Below are 23620 nucleotides of genomic sequence, written 5' to 3'. Positions count from 1 at the left end.
AACACCAAATCGAGAATCGTGTTCTTATTAGTTTGAGGCATGCTTTCTGTTCAAGGGCTGTACATATCAATCTAAGGGAGATTTTTCTTCTTAATAATTAGTTCCCATAAATAGTTAGAACAAGGGTGGAGTTGACTGCAGATCACAATAATTCTGAATAAGTCAATCTTTTTTCATAGAAATAGTTAAAAATAGCCAGATTGTGTCGCATTTCACATGTGAAAATGACGCTATTGAACTCTAATCATTAGGACATGGAATTTAAAGGTGTTTTTCCAGTGGTGTGAATAGAGTTTTCCTATTCTATTACCCTCACTCTGCCTTTTTTTTTTCTGTCAAATGAGAGGTTTAGATATACTTCTAAACTAGTTCTACAAAAAACCAGGAATGAGAACCACTTGTATGAGAAAATTAAACCACAAATGGAAAACATAAATTTTGAATCTAAATGAAGTCTCAGACAAAAAAGCATTTCCCAGTCTTCTTAACATGCAAAAGCAAGAGACACATGTGTGTGTACATACACATACATGTAGACTCAGTGCGAGATGAAAGTGGTCTCAATGAAACAACATCAATAAAAGGGTCTCAATAGAACAAACAAGAACAAAAACAACCAGAAATACAACTGAGACTCTAAGTTCTAAAAAAAGTTAATTCTAACAATAAACAAGGTGTTCAGTGGAGACTTAGTTCTAGGGCATTTATATACATTTAGATACCAACGTTGTTCATAGACTTACCCCCTGGCGGCATTGAAATCATTACGGGATCACTTATCAAGCTGCCTTGGCTATTTGAAACATTCACTTGTACTGTATAGTTAGTAAAAGGAACCAACCCATCGATGAGCACCGAAAGGCTGGTCTCTTCACCACTGTACATGACTTGTGTGCCATTCAGAAGAGTGTAGTTGTCGTCTGCTGATTAAAAAAAGAAAAATATTTAAATTGGTGCATACTTAGGGATTCTTTCCTGCTATTATTTGAATATTTTCTTGGGTTTCTAAATATACAGTACTAAACAGAACTATATATCAATGCCCCGAGAGACATTACATGTGCTATTATCAACATGCATACTTTTATTATTTTGTGAACGAAGTGTTACCTCAGTTAATATTATGTTTTCTAATCTATTTAGCACAGGGATTGAAATAACTGGACTGATAGTCTAAGACAGTATGAAACCTAACCACAAGTATCAGGCCTATAAGTAAAACTACGGGCAGATATATAAATTGATCACTTAATGGATTATTTACAATTGTTTGAGATTTTTTTTTAAGTCCTTGAATTTTCTTTGATGTGCGGACTGGAAAGAAGTCATACTCTTTTCCCCCAAATGGAATGGTTCTGGATATAAACAGTACACGCAAATGCACGTGTCATATGTTTCATTTATTATCAATTGGTGTATTTTCTGCTCATTTCGCTTGAAAGGTGAGCTGACCGCTTTCTATCTAATGCCTCTTTAAATCAGGTTTGGTCAAAATATCCTGAAAAGCCACTAGGGATGGGAAGTTAATATGTGCCCACTTTGATTAGAAGATCTATTTTTTTAGCTCTATGGGTAAATGCAGAGGTTGCCTACCTGTATATAAGAATCACCATAAACGAGGCATCACCACGTCCTACCACTACCATGCTTCCAAAACTTCAGCAAACCCATTCTCAAATCTTAGCATGTCTAGGACATAGGAAAATACTGCTGTCTGATAACAATATTTTATCTCCCTCTTCTAGGCAACTGGGTTACTTTCAAGGTTAAGGAGAGTTAGAAATTAGGCTTAAAAATAGGGCTACAACCGAAAACTGTATTGTAACATTTATTTCACTTTCTATGATAGATGTTTTCCTGAAAAGTTTCCATGAGGCAAATTTTTCAAAATATTGCTTAATTTGGTAAAATGTAGTTATACTTACTCTTAAAACACAGAACAAATAATTAAGAATAGCAATATTTACTTCAAGTAGCGTTCTTCCTTTGCCAAAACACTTTTTACTATGTACCTTTAATTTTTCCCACATAAATTCTACAAAATATAAGCAAACAGAAAACGCACATGATGCTGGACTTCAAGGGGAAAGCATATTTTCAAGATCCCTGGATACTGATATAATCTTTATTGTTTAAATGTGTTAAAAGGTAAAATATGGTCACATATGAAAAGTGATCTTGCATTGTACAGTAGACAAAAGTTAATAGTTACAGTATTTACAAAAATAGTATATTTTTACATAGTTTAGTAGAGTATGGCGCAAAGGAAAGTACATAAATTTGGTGATCAAAGAGTTTCTGCATTTGAGCCTGTCCTTATTCTTCAGCAGCGTGCTCTTTGTAAGTTACTTAATATTTCTGAACCTCAGGTTTTTCTTCTGTGAACTAGGAATGAGAGTACTCCTTCAATTGCCATGTTATTACCAAGGTTAAGTGGGATTTCTTTACAGCAGATGTTCATCAACAGCAGCTAAGAATACTACTGTTTCTTGTAATCCATACAGCAGATACATTCCAGACAGATGTTTAGAACTAGCAAGTGATTAAGAATTATTCACTCTGTATTTTACTTTCTCAACTACCTACCTACTATATCCCCCCCCACATCCATCCAACAATATATTATTAATCAAAATCCTAAGGTTCTTCAATTAATAAAACAACACTAATCTCATTCACTACCACTGGGCAATTGTTCCATCAGGTTGTATTTCAAACTCTAAAATTAATAAAGATCAAATGATAAAAAGAGGAACTCATATCTAGTTATGAGCATGGGTAAGGGTAACTTTAAAAAAGTATCAAATTTTTAAAAAGATACTTATAATAACTTTGGGTTGGAGAACTTAGCTGAGAATTTTATTGCTGCAAAATACACAGGTAGGTTAAGTGTTTTTCATGAACAGAAGAAACCCCTAGTTAGTGCAAGAATTTATTACTCTGAACTTGAAATTGGCAAAGGACTGGTCTGTTCCAAAGAAAATAAATGGTACTTATGGGCTAAAACATGGGACTAATAATTTCTATTCATGCTTGGTAAAACAAGATAAAGACATATTCACAGCTTAAGAATGGTTTTACGTTCCCCAAATTTGAATAGACAACACAAATATATATGTGAAGAAGTTATGAAACCTACAAGTAGCTGTTGCTAATTTCCTAATGCATTGAAAAGACATTTCCAAATTACGCTACACTAGCTTTCATAGATTCTTTACAACAGGTCAACTTGATTATTGAGCTCCAGCTGCACGCAGGGAGTAGACTTTGCTAGGTGCTGATAACGGTATGCACCAAACGAGTAAGACATAGTTCCTACACTCAAGAAACTTGGTTAAGATTAATATGAATCCCTTCTAACCATGGTCTAAGACAAATTTCATTATCCACATCTGAAGATCTTCTCAAGTTCCCATAATGCCTAGCTCCTTAAAAACATTTTCAGTTATAGCTGAAACAATTGCTGCTATTGTCACATGCCCAGCTGTAAAATTTCAAAAAGGTCAGTTTATCTCAGGAGACCCAGACAGATGCTCTACTGCTTCTAAAGTAGTATTAACTGTACACATCTTACAAAAGATGGTAAGCTGCAAAACAACAATGAAAATTATAAAAATAAGCCAGGAGAATACAGTTTTACACATTTTAAGCCTGGTGCAATCGTAAGCTCAATGAGCTAACATCTATTATGAAAACATTGGTGCGGTTTTTTCCCTTGTATTTTGTTTGTCTTTGAAGCAAATTTCAGGCTGTAAAACGAACACTATTGCCAGCTTTGAAAATGGCATGGCAGGGGGAAATATATTAAGCACCACTTTATTCTAAGTTTCCCAGATAACATTAATACATGGTAATTATACAATTAGTTGTAACATTAAGTCCTAGTTATAGAACAATGATTACTCAGTAATTATAAGAAGTATATAATTACTCAATAATTATGAGAAGGATGCAATTACATAACCGTTTCGTTCAGCTGAAAAAAAGAACATGTACATCTCCAGGAAGCATGCAGCTGAGTGAGTCAAATGTTCTCTCAGCCCCACTAACATACATCTCAATTCACAGACCTGGAGCAAATGACAGGATTTCAACCCTTGCTGAAGCTCAAAAGTCTCCAGATTCAAAACCAGAACAGGATCCAGAGGTTTCAGCTCTTCTCCACTTCATTCTCCCTGCCTTCTCTTCCTTCCTTTGAACTTACCCAATTTGGGCTCCTAAATATTGGGGGGAAAATCTTAAAAATGCAGGTCCTCTGATCCTCCCTTTTGAGAGGGTTGGGCTCTACCACTTTTCTCTGCATAAACTTTGTTTTCAGTGGGCTGGAAAAGGCAGCCCTGCTGGTTCAGCCTCAAGAATCAAGCTAGAAAATGCTCAAGCGATAAGCATGTCCTATCACAGGTGACCACTCCTGTCTGGTCGGCCTCATCGCTGACCCTATTTGTGAGTATCAGTGGATGGCGCAGGCCCGGTTAAGATTCTGTGTTCTGGAACCAGAGCCCCCCCTCGTCCACCTTCTTTGGCTGTGGTCTGTGCCATCGGGCTTTAAGTGGGGATTGCACTAAACTCTTTACACAGTGGGACTGTCTGTACCTGTGTTCCAGGGCCCACCCACGTCAAAATCGCCTGGGGGGTACTTCATAAACATTCACACACCTGAGTTCCCCTCCAGAACTACTGAAGTATAACATCAGAGGGTATCAGGAATCACACGGAGATTCTTCTGAAGTATGCAGAACTACTGATTTTAGAGTTATTTGACCCATGTTCAAGGTGGTCTTAAAGTAAAGATCAAAATTCATTTTCTTTGCTTGCAAAAATAATGAGGTTGCATTTGACATTCTTATTAATGATGCATTTAGATGCTAGCTTTGGGCTGTACAATGTTTACTCTGTTAGTGAAACAATGCATCTTTAGAAAGTGTAAACCTGACTTTTAAACCAGACTGTCTTAACAGACTACAAAATCTAGTACAGTTGTTCTATAAGAAAACTTAAAACATGCATAAAAATAATTTTTAAAATGAATAAAAAAAGGAAAGAAAAGGAAAAACTATATCATGCAAACAGCAACCCTAAGAGAATTGGCTATAGCAATATCAGATAAAATAGACTGTTAGACAAAAACCGTTATTAGGGATAAAGAGAGACGTTTAAAAATGATAACAGGTTATTCCATCGGGAATATATAATAATTATGGACATATATGCACCTATATATTTCTGATTTTGATAATAAATTTTTTTTGCTCATTCTAGACTTTATAATAAATGAAACCATGAAGTGTGTAAAAAATGAATAAACATTATTGCACACCTGAGAACAATAACTTAAGAATTTCTGAATTAAATGTCTCTCTCCCTTTCTTTCTCTCTCCACTGAGGATTCAGTGGAAAGGAAGGATTCTTTGTACACTGGCCAGCATCATGCAATCACAAGGAAGAAACATATTTCATATAGCTCACACAAAATTTTAAAATAAAATCCTCAATGCTATTTCAGAATATTTCACTTTCTAAAGGACTTCCAAAAAGGTTAATTCTTTCAGTCCTACTTTTCTATTTTATTTTGAGGAAAAAAAGTGTTAAATGAAGAAACAATCGAAATAAATCTCACACGCCCAACAGATTTCACATGTAAGGAAGTTTTCCTTCAGTTGCAAATACAAAGACCTACTAAAACGTGAACAACATGAATGCCCATTTCTAAGGCTAAAATCTTACTTTTAATGTTCTTATTGCTGAATAGTAGGATATTTTCTATATAATTAGTTTTTAAGCCAAAACCAGTATAAACAGATATTTTCACATGTATGGTTCACAGATGCGTAAGTGATGGCTATTCCGGGAATATCATCCCGTGGGGTTCTCTAGATTGAAATAACATAAATGGGTATCCTTTCTGATTCTTGTTATAATCATTGTCACAAGCATCTTAATGCACCATATATTCCATAATTTTTTTTTTCCTCTGTGCTGTACTGCTCTGACCTTTTCAATATTCTGTAACTTAACTGGCTGGCCGTTTCAGTTCTCTCCTTTTTACAGCCTTATTAACTTGTGGGAAAGAGGTGAAATGAACAGCCAATCAGAATACATAATACTGCAAAGGTCAGCATAGTCTTGTAACTATCATCACACACAGAAGACTGTATGCCAGGCATTAACATCCTGATATCTTATTCATGTGACAAAGATTGTAACAAGAACAGAAAATGGCACAACATGAATCCATTCTCATGACAAAGATCATAATACGGAATGACAGTGAACAAACCAAACTCATTCTTGTTATCGTGTGAGGTTTTGCATGTCAGACCCGGTCCTGTTTAAGTTAGCCTTTTTCTGAATCCAATTACACCTTATGGTAGAAAAGGTGTTGACTAATTTTCCCACTTCTGGCTGGAAAAAGAAAATGCTATATTATTTCCTGTATTGGGGTCTCAATTTTAGTGTTGTTCAGCCTCACCTCATCTTTACAGAATTCTGCCAATCCCCAAATCAAAAGACATTGAATGGCAGATCACAGATTAGGGCCATGTGGCCAAAATGCCCCTTTAATGGGAGCTAAGAATTCTAGGTCATCTAGGTAACACATATTAATATTTAAGTCCCTTTTTTTTCTTCTTTCTAAGGAGATTATTTCAAATTATTCTACCCAGGATGCAAATGCATCCTCCAGACTTCATTATTCTAATAGATCTTACTTTGGTAGAAATCTGAAAGTATTTGTTTAAGTTACTATATAGGTAAAAGGACGTATTCCTGTCTTTAAGTTTTTGTCAATGTAGAAAACCTTTATAGATCTCTACCTACATAGCTGCCTTCTCCACAGAACATTTTGAAAGAGAAAAAAAACCCTGTGAAGCACTTAGGGCTCTGAGGACAGTGTTCTATTAATGCATCATACTTTTACCATTACTGTAATTACTCTAATGGGATGTTTAATTAGTTGTCATCTATTAAAAGCCGTACTTCTTTGATTCCTTTTTAAATTTGTCATTCTACTGTTAGGACAATTGTGGTTCAGGGAATAAATACATAGAGTATTTCATCAATTCACTACAAGGTGCTTCAGAAGCATTTGCCCTGAGTCTGTGCTCATACAAGAGCAATAACAGTTCTGTAGATATTAAGGATCTATCTGTTTTGTTTTGATTTGTTTTAATGTGTGGGCAAGGGTATACCAAAGTTGCATGACTACCCTTCTAAATATTTTAAATACCATTTTTTAAAGTCCTTTGGGGCATGGTGTCTTTTCATCAAGTTTGCTCTATGTACCACAGTCAGATTTCCTGAATGCTCTTATTTTATTAACATCAGAAAATAATTATATATAAACAGTGAATTCAGAGATTGATTATGTGTGTGGTAAATTAGGGAAGTATGGTCCATTTTTATCAACTATGTTGTGCTCTGAAAAGTCAGATTTTTTTTCTCCTTTAACCTTTTTTTTCACCCATTTGGACACACGGTCAAAATGAACAAACAATTGCCATTATCTCAATTAGCCAAGAGCCGTTTGGGAAAATACGCTCCCACAGAAAGTGGTCTCTAGATTCCAAACTAAACAGTGGACAGACATGAGCTTGACTAATCAATGAACAGAAGATGTTGTAGGAGAGCCTTACTAAACACACTGACCATGCTGAGCCTTGAGTACCACTGGTATCAGATGGAGAACTTAACAAGCATCAATCACAGAACAGAGTCAGTCACCAATTCTTAATGAAATGTTTGGAATCTTAGTTTCAATGCTTAGATACATCCTTGAGACAGAGCCTCCATTAAAGGAGAACATGGATTTTTCGGAGCACAGTATTTGGGTGAGAATTATGCCATGTTTTGCTGGCGATTCTATCAGCTTTATTCACTGCAGTCATGGAGTCACGTGTTCCTGGGCTAGTTATCTATTGCTGTGTCATCATCTTAGCACAAACTGAGCAGCTCAAAACAACATGCACTCCTTATTTCATAGTCTCTGTGGGTCAGGAGTCTGGGCAGATCTTAGCTGGGTCCTCTTGCTCAGGGTCTCAAAAGGGCTGCAAACAAGGTGTTGCCTTGGACTATAGCCCTATCTCAAGGTTCTACTGGAGAAGGATCTCCTCCAGCTCAGGTAGTTGTTGCAGCATTCAGTTCCTTGCAGGCTGTTGGAACTGAGGGCCTCGTTTTCTTGCTGGCTATTGCCTGGAGGCTGCCCTTATTCCTTCCCACATGGGCCTCCCCAACATGGCTGCTTGCTTTATCAAAGCCCACAAGGGAGAGAGTCTCCTGGCAAGGTGGTTTACAATCTTAGGTATCACTGTCAGAACTAACAGCCCATCCCCTTTTGCCATAGTCTATTGGTTAAATACAAGTCACAGGTTTTGACCACATGCAAGGGGAGGGGATTAGACAAAGGCATAAGTACCAGGAAGAGGAGATAATCAGATGCCATCTTAGAGTCTGTGTGTTACAGGTTCTAAGCTACGGATATGAATCACCTTGCTGGAAAGAGATTTAGGAATCAATTGTGAACTTTCAAGGTTTATATTTTTGAACTTATGGTTACCAAAGGGGAAAGACGGGGGGAGGGATAAATTAGGAGGCTGGGATTAACATATACATATTACTATATATAAAATAGATAATCAAAAAGGACCTACTGTACAGCACAGGGAACTCTACTCAATATTCCATAATAACCTATATGGGAAAAGGAGCTGAAAAAGAATAGATATATGTGTATGTATAACTGAATCACTTTGCTGTACACCTGAAACTAACACAACATTGTAAATCAACGATACTCCAATATAAAATAAACATTTGAAAGAAAAAAAACAAAAACAAACAAACAAAAAACCAAAGCAAAAAACCCCAAACAAACAAACAAAAAGTTTATGTTTTTGGAGAAGAATAGATCAATTAGTACAACAGAATTGCCTTTCCAAAATACCTAACAACATGGAAAAATTAGAACAAAAATAACAACATTAACAAGACCAGCTGAAAATCTTGGAGCACATATAAAGGCAAAGGAACAAATAAATGGCATTGACTTTGAAATCTCACAATAAGTTCCTAATTTTGCTCCTGGAGAAAGAAATATAAACCAAGGAATCTTCTCTAATTTGAAATGAAGTGAACCTGAGTAGAGTTTGTACAGACAGGAAGAGGAGTCAGGGCTGGCCACCCTGCTAAGCTTGTGCTGAGTTGGGGGAAGAAGCTGAGGTCCCCGGGAGTGGGAGATGCATGTGCATAAATGGAGGGGGTGCTGCTTCAAAGGACAGTTAATGGGATCTCGGAAGAGACAGAGAAACTAGATGTCCTAGAATCCTGTTCAATGCATCCATCCATATCCTCTATTTCAATCCCATTCCTCCCACCTTTACTCCAAGGCTACGGACAAGTACATTAACAGCAACACCCAGTTCTCAAAGTTTAGGTTGAAGGAAGACTAACTAGCACCAGAAAGAAAAGACGTGGACCACAATCAGAACAAATGAAAAGTCTGGACCGAGCTGCCCATACTAGGCATAAGCCAGATGAGTTTGAAGGAAGAAATACAAAATATGCTTACATATAGCCAAAAGGAAAGAAAGGATCCCAAGATAAAAAGACAACCACACAGCTCCAGGGGAAAAAAAAGATATGTATTCCCTATAAGATGAAAAAAGGATATTGCAGAGGCAGAGAAACAAATTGGAAATTAGAAAAAAAAAATCATGAAGGATTTAATAGACAAGTGAGAAAAAAGCAAGGAACAGAATAGCAACAGCTAAAATCTAAATCAATAGCATGATGGAAAGCCTCGAGATAATCATCATCAATGCATAAGAAAAAAGATCAAGAAATCAGAGATGTGGATCAAGATGATAGAGATGTGGAGAGAAAATGATCAGAAATATAATTTAATTAATTATTATTATTTTGGTAAATGAAAGGATAGCTAAAGCTCACATGGGCACTTGACCACAAGATTGCCAGTTGGATGCTTCCACCTTGGGACCAAGAAGCAGGATGAGGCAAAACAATGCATGGCTTAGGGTCAGTTAGGGTTTCTTCTCGCTGTCTCGAGAATTGTTGAGAATGCAGAAGCAGAGCTGCAATTGCCCAGGGCTGCTAAGTGGTGGTGCTGCTGCTGCCAGTGGGGGTGTCCTCCTGTCTGTAACCTGAGGCACGAGCTTGTCTGGGCCAAGCTATTTGTAGTTTCTGTACAAGTATGACTCTGCCATTTTCTTGTCCACTTTTTGAACTGCTCAGTTCTCCTACAATAATTCATTTTTGGCTTAATTAATCAGAGTTGTTTCTGTTGCTTGCTACCAAGAAACCAGTCATGAATTGAGAAAGGTCTGAAATGATGTTTGTCATTTGTTAACATTAGTTACTTATAGGTAGTGGGATTTTCATGAATGCCATTACTCTATATTACATGAATTTTTAAGTTAGCATGCATAATTTTTGTGAAATCCAGAGAATCATGAGAGTGTTGAAATATCCAAGGAAACTATATGAATTGTATTTAAATTTATAAATAAATGAGGATCCACAATCTACAGGCTACAAGCCAAATCTGGCCAGAAACCTGTTCTTGTAAATAAAGTTTTATTAGAACACAGAAAATTACACGTCTAGGCATTGTCATGTTACAACTGCACAATTCAGCGGTTATGGTAAGACCATGTTGCCTGTAAAATTTAAAGTGTTTACTATGTGGCCCTTTACTGAAAAAGTTTGCTATCCTCTGAATTAAACAATTGAAGTGACAACCTTTTAAAAATGGTCTGCCTTCCTGAATAATGAGATTTACAATTTTTACATTGATTTTCTTGAGTAAACTCTTTAAAGAGTGGAACAGGGTATGTTGGAAACAATACTGTATTGATGGAGCCCTATCTTACATTGCTGCACTGTACTGTTGTTGATGCTTTGAAGGCCTTTCACTATCCAGTGCTTATAAATGCAAATTACTGAAAAGGAGAAAAAAAGCAGGAAGAAAATATGTTATCGAAAGTCCCTAATTCCACATGCCCAGGAAGTTTGCAAATGGAAATCCAAGTACATCATAGTGACGATAGCTGCTGTTCTAAAGGTTTGATAAGAGTAACTGAAGAGGGGATCTTCAAGATGGTGGAGGAGTAAGACGTGGAGATCACCTTCCTCCCCGCAAATACAACAGAAATACATCTACATGTGGAACAACTCCTACAGAACACCTACTGAACGCTGGCAGAAGACCTCAGACTTCCCAAAAGGCAAGAAAATCCCCACATACCTGAGTGGGGCAAAAGAAAAAAGGAAAAACAGAGACAAATGAATAGGGATGGAATGTGAACCTCTGGGAGGGAGCTGTGAAGGAGGAAAAGTTTCTACACACGAGGAATCACCTTCACTGGTGGAGATGGGGGTTGGCGGTGGGGGGCGCTTCAGAGCCATGGAGGAGAGTGCAGCAACAGGGGTGCAGAGGGCAAAGCGGAGAGATTTCCCCACAGAGGATCAGTGCCGACCAGCGCTCACCAGCCTGAGAGGCTTGTCCGCTCACCCACTGGGGTGGGTGGGGGCTGGGAGCTGAGGCTAGGTCTTTAGAGGTTCGATCCCAGGGAGAGGGCTGGGGTTGGCTGCGTGAACACAGCCTAAGGGGGCTAGTGCACCACGGCTGGCCGGGAGGGTGTCCAGGAAAAACTCTGGACCTGCCTAAGACGCAAGAGACCATTGTTGCGGGGTGTGCGAGGAGAGGGGATTCCTTCCCTGTCTGCCCAGAGAAGGCAGAGGACTGCCTAAACGAGCTCCAGAGACAGGCATGAGCCGTAGCTAACAGCCCGGACCCCAGAGATGGGTGTGAAACTCTAACACTGCTGCTGTAGCCCTCAAGAATCCTGTGTGCAAGCACAGGTCACTATCCACACCTCCCCTCCCAGGAGCCTGTGCAGCCCGCCACTGCCAAGATCCCGTGATCCAGGGACAACTTTCCTGGGAGAACACAGGGTGGGCCTCAGGCTGTTGCAATGTCACGCCAGCCTCTGCCATCGCAGGCTCATCCTGCATTTCAATTATAAGCACCGTACCCCTCCCTCCCCCCACCCCTGGCATGAGAGAGCCAGAGTCCCCTAATCAGCTGCGGCTTTAACCCCATCCTGTCTGGGTGGGAACACAGGCCTGAGGGTGACCTACACACAGAGGCGGGGCCAAATCCAAAGCTGAACCCAAGGAGCTGTGCAAACAAAGAAAGGGAAATCTCTCCAGCAGCCTCAGGAGCAGCGGATTAAATCCCCACAAGCAATGTGAGGTACGCTGAATCTGTAATACCTGAACAAACAATGAATCAGTCCAAAACTGAGGTGGTGGACTTTGGAAGCAACTGTAGACTTGGGGCTTGCTGCGTGTGACTGACTTGTTTCTGATTTTTATGTTTACCTTAGCATAGTTTTTAGCGCTTGTTATCATTGGTGGATTTGTTTATTGGTTTGGTTGTTCTCTTCTTTTTTTAATTACTTTTTAAAAATTTTAACAATTTAAAAAATTTTTAATTTTGTAATTTTACTTCTTTTATTTATTTATTTATTTAAAATGATTACTTTTTCTTTCTTTTTTGTCCCTTTTCTTCTGAGCCATGTGGCTGACAGGGTCTTGGTGCTCCAGCCTGGTGTCAGGCCTGAGCCTCTGAGGTGGGAGAGCCGAGTTCAGGACACTTGACCACCAGAGACTTCCCGGCTCCACGTAACATCAATCAGCAAGAGTTCTCCCAGAGATCTCTGTCTCAAGGCTAAGACCCAGCTCCACCTAATGGCCAGCCAGCTCCAGTGCTGGATGTCCCAGGCCAAACACCTAGCAGCACAGGAACACAACCCCATCCATTAGCAGAGAGGCTGCCTAAAATCATATTAAGTTCACAGACATCCCAAACACACAACCAGATGTGGTCCTGTATATCAGAAAGACAAAATCCAGCTCCACCTACCAGAACACAGGAACCAGTCTCCTCCACCAGGAAGCCTACAGAAGCCACTGAACCAGCCTTAGCCACTGGGGGCAGACACCAAAACCAATGGGAACTATGAACATGTAGCCTGAGAAAAGGAGACCCCAAACAGAGTAAGTAAAGCAAAATGAGAAGACAGAGAAATACGTAGTAGATGAAGGAGCAAGGTAAAAACCCACCAGAGCAAACAAATGAAGAGGAAATAGGCAGTCTACTTGAAAAAGAATTCAGAGTAATGATAGTAAAGATGATCCAAAATTTTGGAAATAGAATGGAGAAAATACAAGAAACGTTTAACAAGGACCTACAAGAACTAAAGAGCAAACAAGCAGTGATGAACAACACAAGAAATGAAATTAAGAATCCTCTAGAAGGAATAAATAGCAGAATAATTGAGGCAGAAGAATGGATAAGTGACCTGGAAGATAAAATAGTGGAAATAACTACTGCAGAGCAGAATAAAGAAAAAAGAATGAAAAGAATTGAGGACAGTCTCAGAGACCTCAGGGACAACATTAAATGCACCAACATTTGAATTATAGGGGTCCCAGAAGACGAAGAGAAAAAGAAAGGGACTGAGAAAATATTTGAAGAGATTATAGTTGAAAATTTCCCTAACATGGGAAAGAAAACAGTCAATCAATTCCAGGAAGCACAGAGAGTCCCATACAGGATAAATCCAAGGAGAAACATGCCAAGACACATATTAAACTATCAAAAATTAAATACAAAGAAAAAATATTAAAAGCAGCAATGGAAAAGCAACAAACAACATACAAGGGAATCCTCATAAGGTTAACAGCTGATCTTTCAGCAGAAACTCTGCAAGCCAGAAGCGGGTGGCAGGACATATTTAAAGTGATGAAAGGGAAAAACCTACACCCAAGATTACTCAACCCAGCAAGGATCTCATTCAGACTCAAAAGAGAAATTAAAACCTTTACATACAAGCAAACCTTACGAGAATTCAGCACCACTAAACCAGCTTACAACAAATGCTAAATGGACTTCTCTAGGCAGGAGACACAAGAGAAGGAAAAGGTCTACAAAAACAAATCCAAAATAATTAAGAAAATGGTAATAGGAACATACATATCGATAATTACCTTAGATGTAAATGGATTAAATGCTCTAACCAAAAGACACAGACTAGCTGAATGGATACAAAAACCAGACTTGTACATACGCTGTCTACAAGAGACCCACTTCAGACCCAGGGACACATGCAGACTGAAAGTGAGGGGATGGAAAAAGATATTCCATGCAAATGGAAATCAAAAGAAAGCTGGAGTAGCAATTCTCATATCAGACAAAATAGACTTTAAAATAAAGACTTCTACAAGAGACAAAGAAGGACACGACATGATGGTCAAGGGATCAATCCAGGAAGAATATAACAATTGTAAATATTTATGCACCCAACACAGGAGCACCTCAAAACATAAGGCAAAGGCTAACAGCCATGAAAGGGGAAATAAACAGTAACGCAATCATAATAGGGGACTTTAACGCCGCATTTCACCAATGGTCATATCATCCAAAATGAAAATAAATAAGGAAACACAAGCTTTACATGACACATTTAACAAGATGGACTTAATTGAAATTTATAGGACATTCCATCCAAAAACAACAGAATACCTTTTCTTCTCAAGTGCTCATGGAACATTCTCCAGGATAGATCATATTTTGGGTCACAATTCAAGCCTTGGTAAATTTAAGGAAATTGATATCGTATCAAGTATCTTTTCTGATCATAATGCTATGAGACTAGATATCAATTACAGGAAAAATACCGTAAAAAATACAAACACATGGAGGCTAAACAATATGCTACTAAATAACCCAGTAATCACTGAAGAAATCAAAGAAGAAATCAAAAAATACCTAGAAACAAATGACAATGAAAACACGATGACCCAAAACCTATGGGATGCAGCAAAAGCAGTTCTAAAAGGGAAGTTTATAGCAATACAATCCTACCTCATGAAACATGAAAAATCTCAAATAAACAACCTAATCTTACACCTAAAGCATTAAGAGAAAGAAGAAATAAAAATCCCAAAGTTAGCAGAAGGAAAGAAATCATAAAGATCAGATCAGAAATAAATGAAAAAGAAATGAAGGAAAGAATAGCAAAGATCAATAAAACTAAAAGCTGGTTCTTTGAGAAGATAAACAAAATTGATAAACCACTAGCCAGACTCATCAAGGAAAAAAAGGGAGAAGACTCAAATCAACAGAATTAGAAATGAAAAAGGAGAAGTAACAACTGACCCTGCAGAAATACAAAGAATCCTGAGGGATTACTGCAGGCAACTGTATGCCAATAAAATGGACAACCTGGAAGAAATGGACAAATTCTGAGAAAAGCACAACCTTCTGAGACTGAACCAGGAAGAAACAGAAAATATGAACAGACCAATCACAAGCACTGAAATTGAGACTGTGATGAAAAATCTTCGAACAAACAAAAGCCCAGGACCAGATGGCTTCACTGGCAAATTCTATCAAACATTTAGAGAAGAGCTAACACCTATCCTTCTCAAACTCTTCCAAAATATAGCAGAGGGAGGAACACTCCCAAACTCATTCAATGAGGCCACCATCACCCTGATACCAAAACCAGACAAAGATGTCACAAAGAAAGAAAACTACAGGCCAATATCACTGATGAACAATAGATGCAAAAATCCTCAACAAAATACTAGCAAACAGAATCCAACAGCACGTTAAAAGGATCACACACCATGATGAAGTGGGGTTTATTCCAGGAATGCAAGGGTTCTTCAATATATGCAACTCAATCAATGTGATACACCGTATTAACAAACTGAGGGATAAAAACCATATGATCATCTCAATAGATGCACAGAAAGCTTTCGACAAAATTCAACACCCATTTATGATAGAAACTCTCCAGAAAGTAGGCATAGAGGGAACTTACCTCAACATAATAAAGGCCATATATGACAAACCCACAGCCAACATCTTTCTCAGTGGTGAAAAACTGAAACCATTTCCTCTAAAATCAGGAAAAAGACAAAGATGTCCACTCTAGCCACTATTATTCAACCTAGTTTTGGAAGTTTTAGCCACAGCTATCAGAGACGAAAAAGAAATAAAAGGAATCCAAATTGGAAAATAAGAAGTAAAGCTGCCACTGTGTGCAGATGCCATGATACTCTACATAGCAAATCCTAAAGATGCTACCAGAAAACTACTAGAGCTAATCAATGAATTTGGTAAAGTAGCAGGATACAAAATTAATGCACAAAAATCTCTTGCATTCCTATACACTAACAATGAAAAATCTTAGAGAGAAATTAGGGAAACACTCCCATTTACCACTGCAACAAAAGAATGAAATACCTAGGAATAAACCTACCTAAGGAGACAAAACACCTGTATGCAGAAAACTATATGACACTGATGAAAGAAATTAAAGATGATACAAACAGATGGAGAGATACACCGTGTTCTTGGACTGGAAGAATCAACATGGTGAAAATGACCCTCCTACCCAAAGCAATCTACAGATTCAATGCAATCCTTGTCAAACTACCAATGGCATTTTTCACAGAACTAGAACAAAAAATTCCACACTTTGTATGGAAACACAAAAGACCCCGAATAGCCAAAGCAATCTTGAGAAACAAAAATGGAGCTGGAGGAATCAGGCTCCCTGACTTCAGACTATACTGCAAAGCTACAAGACAGTACGGTATTGGCACAAAAGCAGAAATATAGATCAATGGAACAGGATAGAAAACCCAGAGATAAACCTGTGCACATATGGTCACGTTATCTTTGATAAAGGAGGCGAGAATGTACAGTGGAGAAAAGAGAGCCTCTTCAATAAGTGGTGCTGAGAAAACTGGACAGCTACATGTGAAAGATGAAATTAGAACACTTCCTAACACCATACACAGAAATAAATTCAAAGTGGATTAAAGACCTAACTGTAAGGCCAGACACTATAAAACTCTTAGAGGAAAACATAGGAAGAAAACTCTTTGACATAAATCACAGCAGGTACCTTGCCCACCTCCTAGAGAAATGGAAATAAAAACAAAAATAAACAAATGGGACCTAATGAAACTTACAAGCTTTTGCACTGCAAAGGAAACCATAAACAAGACGAAAAGACAACCCACAGAATGGTGGAAAATGTTTGTGAATGAAGCAACAGACAAAGGATTAATCTCCAAAATATACAAGCAGCTCATGCAACTCAATATCAAAAAAACAAACAACCCAATCCCAAAATGGGCAGAAGTCTAAATAGACATTTCTCCAAAGAAGATACACAGATTGCCAACAAACACATGAAAGGATGCTCAACATCACTAATCATTTGAGAAATTCAAATCAAAACTACAGTGAGATATCACCTCACCGGTCAGAATGGCCATCATCAAAAAATCTACAAACAATAAATGCTGGAGAGGGTGTGGAGAAAAGGGAAGCCTCTTGCACTGGTGGTGGGAATGTAATTTGATACAGTCACTATGGAGTGCAGTATGGAGGAGGTTCCTTAAAAAACTAAAAATAGAACTACCATACGACCCAGCAGTCCCACTACTGGGCATATACCCTGAGAAAACCATCACTGAAAAAGAGTCATGTACCACAGTGTTCACTTCAGCACTATTTACAGTAGCCAGGACATGGAAGCTACCTAAATGTACATCGACAGATGAATGGATAAAGAATATGTGGCACGTATATACAATGGACAATTACTCAGCCATAAAAAGAAATGAAATTGAGTTATTTGTAGTGAGATGGATGGGTCTAGAGTCTGTCATACAGAGTGAAGTAAGACAGAAAGAGAAAAACAAATACTGTACGCTAACACATATATATGGAATCTAAAAGAAAAAAAAAGGTTCTGAAGAACCTAGGGGCAGGACAGGAATAAAGACGCAGACGTAGAGAATGGACCTGAGGACATGGGGAGGGCGAAGGGTAAGCTGAGATGAAGTGAAAGAGTAGCATTGACATATATACACTACCAAATGTAAAATAGCTAGTGGGAAGCAGCCACATAGCACAGGGAGATCAGCTGGGTGCTTTGTGACTACCTAGAGGGGTGGGATAGGGAGGGTGGGAGGGAGACGCAAGAGGGAGGAGATATGGGGATATATGTATACATATAGCTGATTCACTTCGTTATACAGCAGAAACTAACACAACATTGCAAAGCAATTATACTCCAATAAAGATGTTTAAAAAAGAAAAGAAAAATGCATAACTGAAGAGTATGGATCAACTTGGAGGGCATTGTTCTAAGTGAAATAAGCCAGGCAAAGAAAGACAAATCACTTATATGTGGAATGTAAAAAATACAATAAACTAGTGAATATAAGGAAAAAGAAGCAGACCCAAAGATATAGAGTACAAGCAAGTAGTTACCAGTGGGGCGAGGAAGGGGCAACATAGGGGTGGAGAAGTGGGAGGTACGAACTATTGTGTAAGACAGGCTCAAGGATGTATTAGACAATACAGGGAGGGACTTCCCTGGGGGTCCAGTGGTTAGGACTCCACGCTCCCAATGCAGGAAGCCTGGGTTTGATCCCTGGTAGGGGAACTAGATCCCACATGCCGCAACTAAGACCTGGCACAGCCAAATAAATAAATATATAAATATTGAAAAACAACAATACGGGGTGTATAGCCAATATTTCATACTAACTGTAAACAGAAAGTAACCCTAAAAATTTTATAAAAATAAAATTTAAAAAAAGGAGTAAATGAAGAGTAATTAATGCTCCTTGGATGAAAGAAAGAAGGGTTTATTATTTCAACTGCTTCTGAAAGGCTTTTTTATCCTTCTGGAGTTCTGTGCCTGCCAGAGGTAACTTGCCAGACATAAAACAACCCCTTCCTACAAATCTTAATGAAACAAGGTACATGGTTAAATAAGGCTAAAATATTTGCTGAAAGAAGCAAATGCAGTGTTAATATTGCCTTGGAATTTATTTTAAAGAAAGCATTTGATTGCCTTATTCTAAATATAAGGAAATGAATTACTAAATGGTTTAAGTGTGCCTGTGAAAAGATCTGGCTAAAGAACCAAGAACAGGTGGCTGGAGTCTGAGGCAAGAGAACTATAACGTGGTACCACGAGTCCCCAAATAGCATTCAATACGTAAAGGATCATAAGACATAAATTTGTTTGTAAAGCAAAGAGAGTTTGATATATAAATGTTGCCCTCTTGAGCAACAGCTTAATCAATTTTGCTCCCTAATTTAAAGTTGAACTGTTTTTCCCTTTTGAGTCCCACAGATAGTGGCTTTGTAGCCTGGATAATTCTAGAAATGAAAAGAACCAGTTTGAGACCCTTCAAAGGTGTTTTATCCACCTTAACTGTTTTCTTACTGTTAACCTAGATCAGTTAATGTGCTTCGGCTATAAAATAGTGTGAAAACAGGTAACATCTCTGTCATGACAAATAGTTAATCACTTACCTAATGCTAAGAATGCAACTTATAGCCACCAATTGTATTGATTGTTTTTTTTTTAAAGAAAGAATAAAGTTATTTTAAAACTTACTTCATCTTCAGGAAAATATTGAGAAATGTGAACAGTTTATTAACAATGTTCTAGTTACCTATTATTTTAAGTCTTTATCTTTTAATCCTTGCTCATTCTTCAGGCTTCCATTGTCAATATAGAAATGAAGATTATTACTGCTTTTTAAACATGTTCATAACTCACAGATGCCAATAAAATATTCAGTTCTTTAGCGAGATGATCAGAAAGAAACTGGCTAAAAAACAGACCTGGGGATCTCCAATCCATAATCAAATATCTAGATTGATTGTGTCACTTGCACTTGTATTGATTTCAATTTGAGTAGCTCACCCAATGGAATAATAAAAATGGGGAATAAAACTGATTTATGAGAACAAAATAAATCCTTTTGTGAGAGGTAATGAATTGGTATTATTTAACCCTTTCAATCACACAGTGAAAAAACTATTTATTTTTGACAAATGCTGAGCTAGCCAAAAGAAGTCATATCAGAAATGCCAATACTGCCAAGTGCCATTATGCGAAGTTGTAATGCTGGGAAGGAAATGCTGCTCTAAACTTGATGGAAGGCGTCATCTGACATACTTCTAGTTTTCCTGGGCCAACTTCGATGCCTCATCACAAAGGATGGACTTGTAGATCCAAAGTATTATGGAATCCCTTGATAAATGTTTATTGTACTTATTTACATGATTTATAAGACAGCTGAGAAGCAAGAGTAAACATGGTGGCACATGAACTACATTTAATTTTTTTCTCTCAATATCGATGTCCTTTAGTTTACTCAAAAGTTAGTATATAACAGTTAAATCAAGGGTTATCTCTAGGATAATAAGGATATCCAGGGGAGACAGATTTTAGCATAATTAAGGTCCATACAAACATTTGCCTTAAGGAAAAGTAAAGAACCTGGGAAAAAATGAGACGATTTGTACATAAAACCAAAGCAACTGATTCTTATCACCTGAGCCAACCAGCCAACCAGCTGATTTAATGAGAAAAAAACTCAGCTCCTGTTCTTTGAAACGCAGTAGACAAAACATCCCCAATAGTCTGGCTTCAATTTAACTTTTAACTTTTCCAGTTTGCTGACATCTTATACACATGTTCTAAACCTGGGCTGTCCAATACAATAGCCACTATCCACACGTGGCTATTGAGCGCTTGAAATGCGGCTGGTGCAGCTGAGGAACTGAAGTTGCAATTTTATTTAATTTTAACTAATTTAAATTAAAAACATAATTTAGTTACTGGAAAAAATTTAAATATGTTGGTGAGTCTATTTTTTAACTGAAAACCTCATGAAACCTAAATGGAGATCAAATATTTCCGATGAAAATTATTATCTGAATTGAAGCGTCCTGTAAAATATACACATTGACTCAGTATGAAAAGAAGAATATGCTATTTCATTTGAGATATCACTTTAAGATTTGATTACATGTTGAAATGATAATATTTGGGGTAGACTGATTCCCAAAAGATACATTACTCAATTGATTTTTGCTGTTTATTTTACTCTTTTTTCATGTGCATACTAGAAAATTCAAAATTATATATGTAGCTCACTGTATATGTCTATTGGACAGCACTGTTAGGACGTGCTAAAGGGAAGATTAGAATGCACACTTAAAATGCAGGTTCATTTTTATCTTAAACCGATGGAAGAAAGAAAATCTTATTGCTCCAAGATCTGCCAACATATATACACACAAAATGAAGGTGAAACTTTTATTCGTAGAATGCAGAGTTTCTGTTTAATACACTGCATTTAATTCATAGCCCTAAGAAAGCTAATTTCACAACTACTTGGAAGGGACTCCTATAAGGGGTGAGTTGATTTGTTTTCAGCTCTGTCAGTTTGACTTGTACTGTCAGGGTGTTTAATGAAAGTATATGAAGGTAACTATTTATCCTCACTGGCCTAAAAAGGCTTTTAAAAAAATTAATACATTTTACTATTTACAACGAAACATAATTTAATTCAGTTTGATGGTACCATAATTATTATAGCATAATAATTTTTCTAATATAACTTTTGCACTTGTGCCACACAGAGTAAATCATTAAACAGGAAACAGTACAAATCAAAAAGATAATAAGAAACTCTATTATCTTAAAGGAATAAATTATTAGGGGAAAGTGAAAGTGAGCCACTGTAAGTTTAAGGGATTCAAGTAAAAGCAAGATGATAATAAACAGTAATTGTAACTGGTTGGGCTTCTGAAAGAAGCTGAGGCCTAAGGTCTTTATCACCCCAGACTTAACGAAGTCAAGTCTTTTTGTTCCTAAGTTCTTGCGAAAATTTGGAATTTTAAAGTCTGTTGTTTTCTAAAACCTTCCAATACTTTTGGCTATAAGAGGACAAATGTTACAAACTCTCTCCTCTTTTGTTTCTCTTGGCTTCATCTACTCCTTCTTTGTCTGACCAGAAAAGAAATACTTGTTCATTGTAAATTGTGAGATTATTATCAGATATTATGAAGAGAAAAGCTAAAATTATCTAAAATTTCAAGCTAATCATTGTTATTGTGTTAACATTTTGGTATGTATCCTTTCACATTTTTACCACATATAGAAATATATTATATTTTACACTTATAGAAATGTCTAATGCTCATTGTTTTATACCTGTAATAATGTATATTTTCTTATCACTAAATATACTTTTGCATCATCTTTTTAATGAGTTCACCACAATATAGTCAATCCATATAGTTGGACTTTTAGGAACATAGCCCTCAAATTCTGTTATACAAAAAACTCTGTCAGGAACATAATTTTGCAAGTATTTTTGTGTACCTATCTAACAATTTCTTAAAAAAAATTCCAAGAAGGAGAATTGCTCATTTTCTCAATGGGCACAAATGGATACAAATATTTGAAACCTTTTATATTTACTTTATAAGCTTATTTTAATTATCTCAAATGAATTCTTGGAAACAAAAATTAGTCAGACAGGTTTGCTGTGGTTTACTTAAAATAATCATATTGCATGGGTTATATTTGTGATTGGAGCTGAAATCAGAGCTCTTTTTGTTCCGAGTAAAAGCATCCATCCTAACTGTTCTGTGAGATATAGAATGCCTAAATAAATGGAATCATAACACATTTCCGGATGAGAAATATTTGAAGGTGTAAATTCCTCATGCATTAATTTATAAGATGAAGATTCATTAAAAATATCAGTGGCATTTTGTTTTCAAATCAATTTAATGTTGAGTTGGAAGAATATACATAAAGAAATAAGACCTTTTAACAAAAATGAGTAATAAGCAGGAGGGAGGAGATGGGAACTTTACCTAAAAGATAGGAAATATTTTCTAAATATTTACCATGTTGAAAGCATAGAAATCAAACTGTCGTGATGTTGATTCAAACAGAAACTGAGGTATAAATAGAACAAATAAATAGCCCAGAGATAAGCACCGTTTTACATAAGAATTTAAATCTCTGATAAATTTAGCAAAATAATGCAACACATATGCTTCAACTCTGGATAAAGAAAATGTTTTTGACAAAAATAAATAGAAGTGTCATTATAAAGAAACGAAAACACTATTTCTTAAACCTCATAAATACACCAAAAAGATAAGTTAAATATTTGGCACTGTAATGACTGATAATTATTACTCATAGTTTTTAAACTGCCATACCAATCAAACCTATTTTTTTTTTTTTTTTTTTTTTTGTGGTACGCGGGCCTCTCACTGCCGTGGCCTCTCCCGCTGCGGAGCACAGGCTCCGGAAGCGCAGGCCCAGCGGCCATGGCCCACGGGCCCAGCCGCTCCGTGGCATGTGGGATTCTCCCGGACCGGGGCACGAACCCGTGACCCCTGCATCGGCAGGCGGACTCCCAAACACTGCGCCACCAGGGAAGCCCCAAACCTAGTTTTAAATCTCTAAAATCTTCTGGCAAAGTGTGTGAACAAATAAGAAAAAAAGAAAAAATAGGCCTATGGAAAATGTTTGATGTCAATAAGAATAAAAGAAATGCAAATTAAAGCAAACTATCCTTTTTATCTATCAAATTAACACAATTACAGAAATATGAACGTATCTGTATACTGTTAGGAGATGTGAATTGATGTGATTTTTCTTGAAAGCATTTTTCCAAT

At 37.2% G+C, this 23620-nt stretch overlaps 1 protein-coding gene across 1 annotated transcript in view; it reads right to left on the bottom strand.

Annotated features, from left to right (window-relative positions):
• USH2A (usherin) overlaps positions 1–23620 on the bottom strand; it is a 779248-nt gene that overhangs the window by 328546 nt on the left and 427082 nt on the right. Inside the window, exon 37 of the mRNA XM_060022310.1 lies at positions 744–923. Within this exon, the coding sequence (XP_059878293.1) occupies positions 744–923 (180 nt within the window). The remainder of the gene's footprint in view (positions 1–743; positions 924–23620) is intronic.

Source organism: Delphinus delphis, chromosome 1 (genome assembly GCF_949987515.2).
Source record: "Delphinus delphis chromosome 1, mDelDel1.2, whole genome shotgun sequence".
Classification (NCBI taxonomy): domain Eukaryota; kingdom Metazoa; phylum Chordata; class Mammalia; order Artiodactyla; family Delphinidae; genus Delphinus; species Delphinus delphis.
This window is presented reverse-complemented; position numbering and strand designations above follow the sequence as displayed.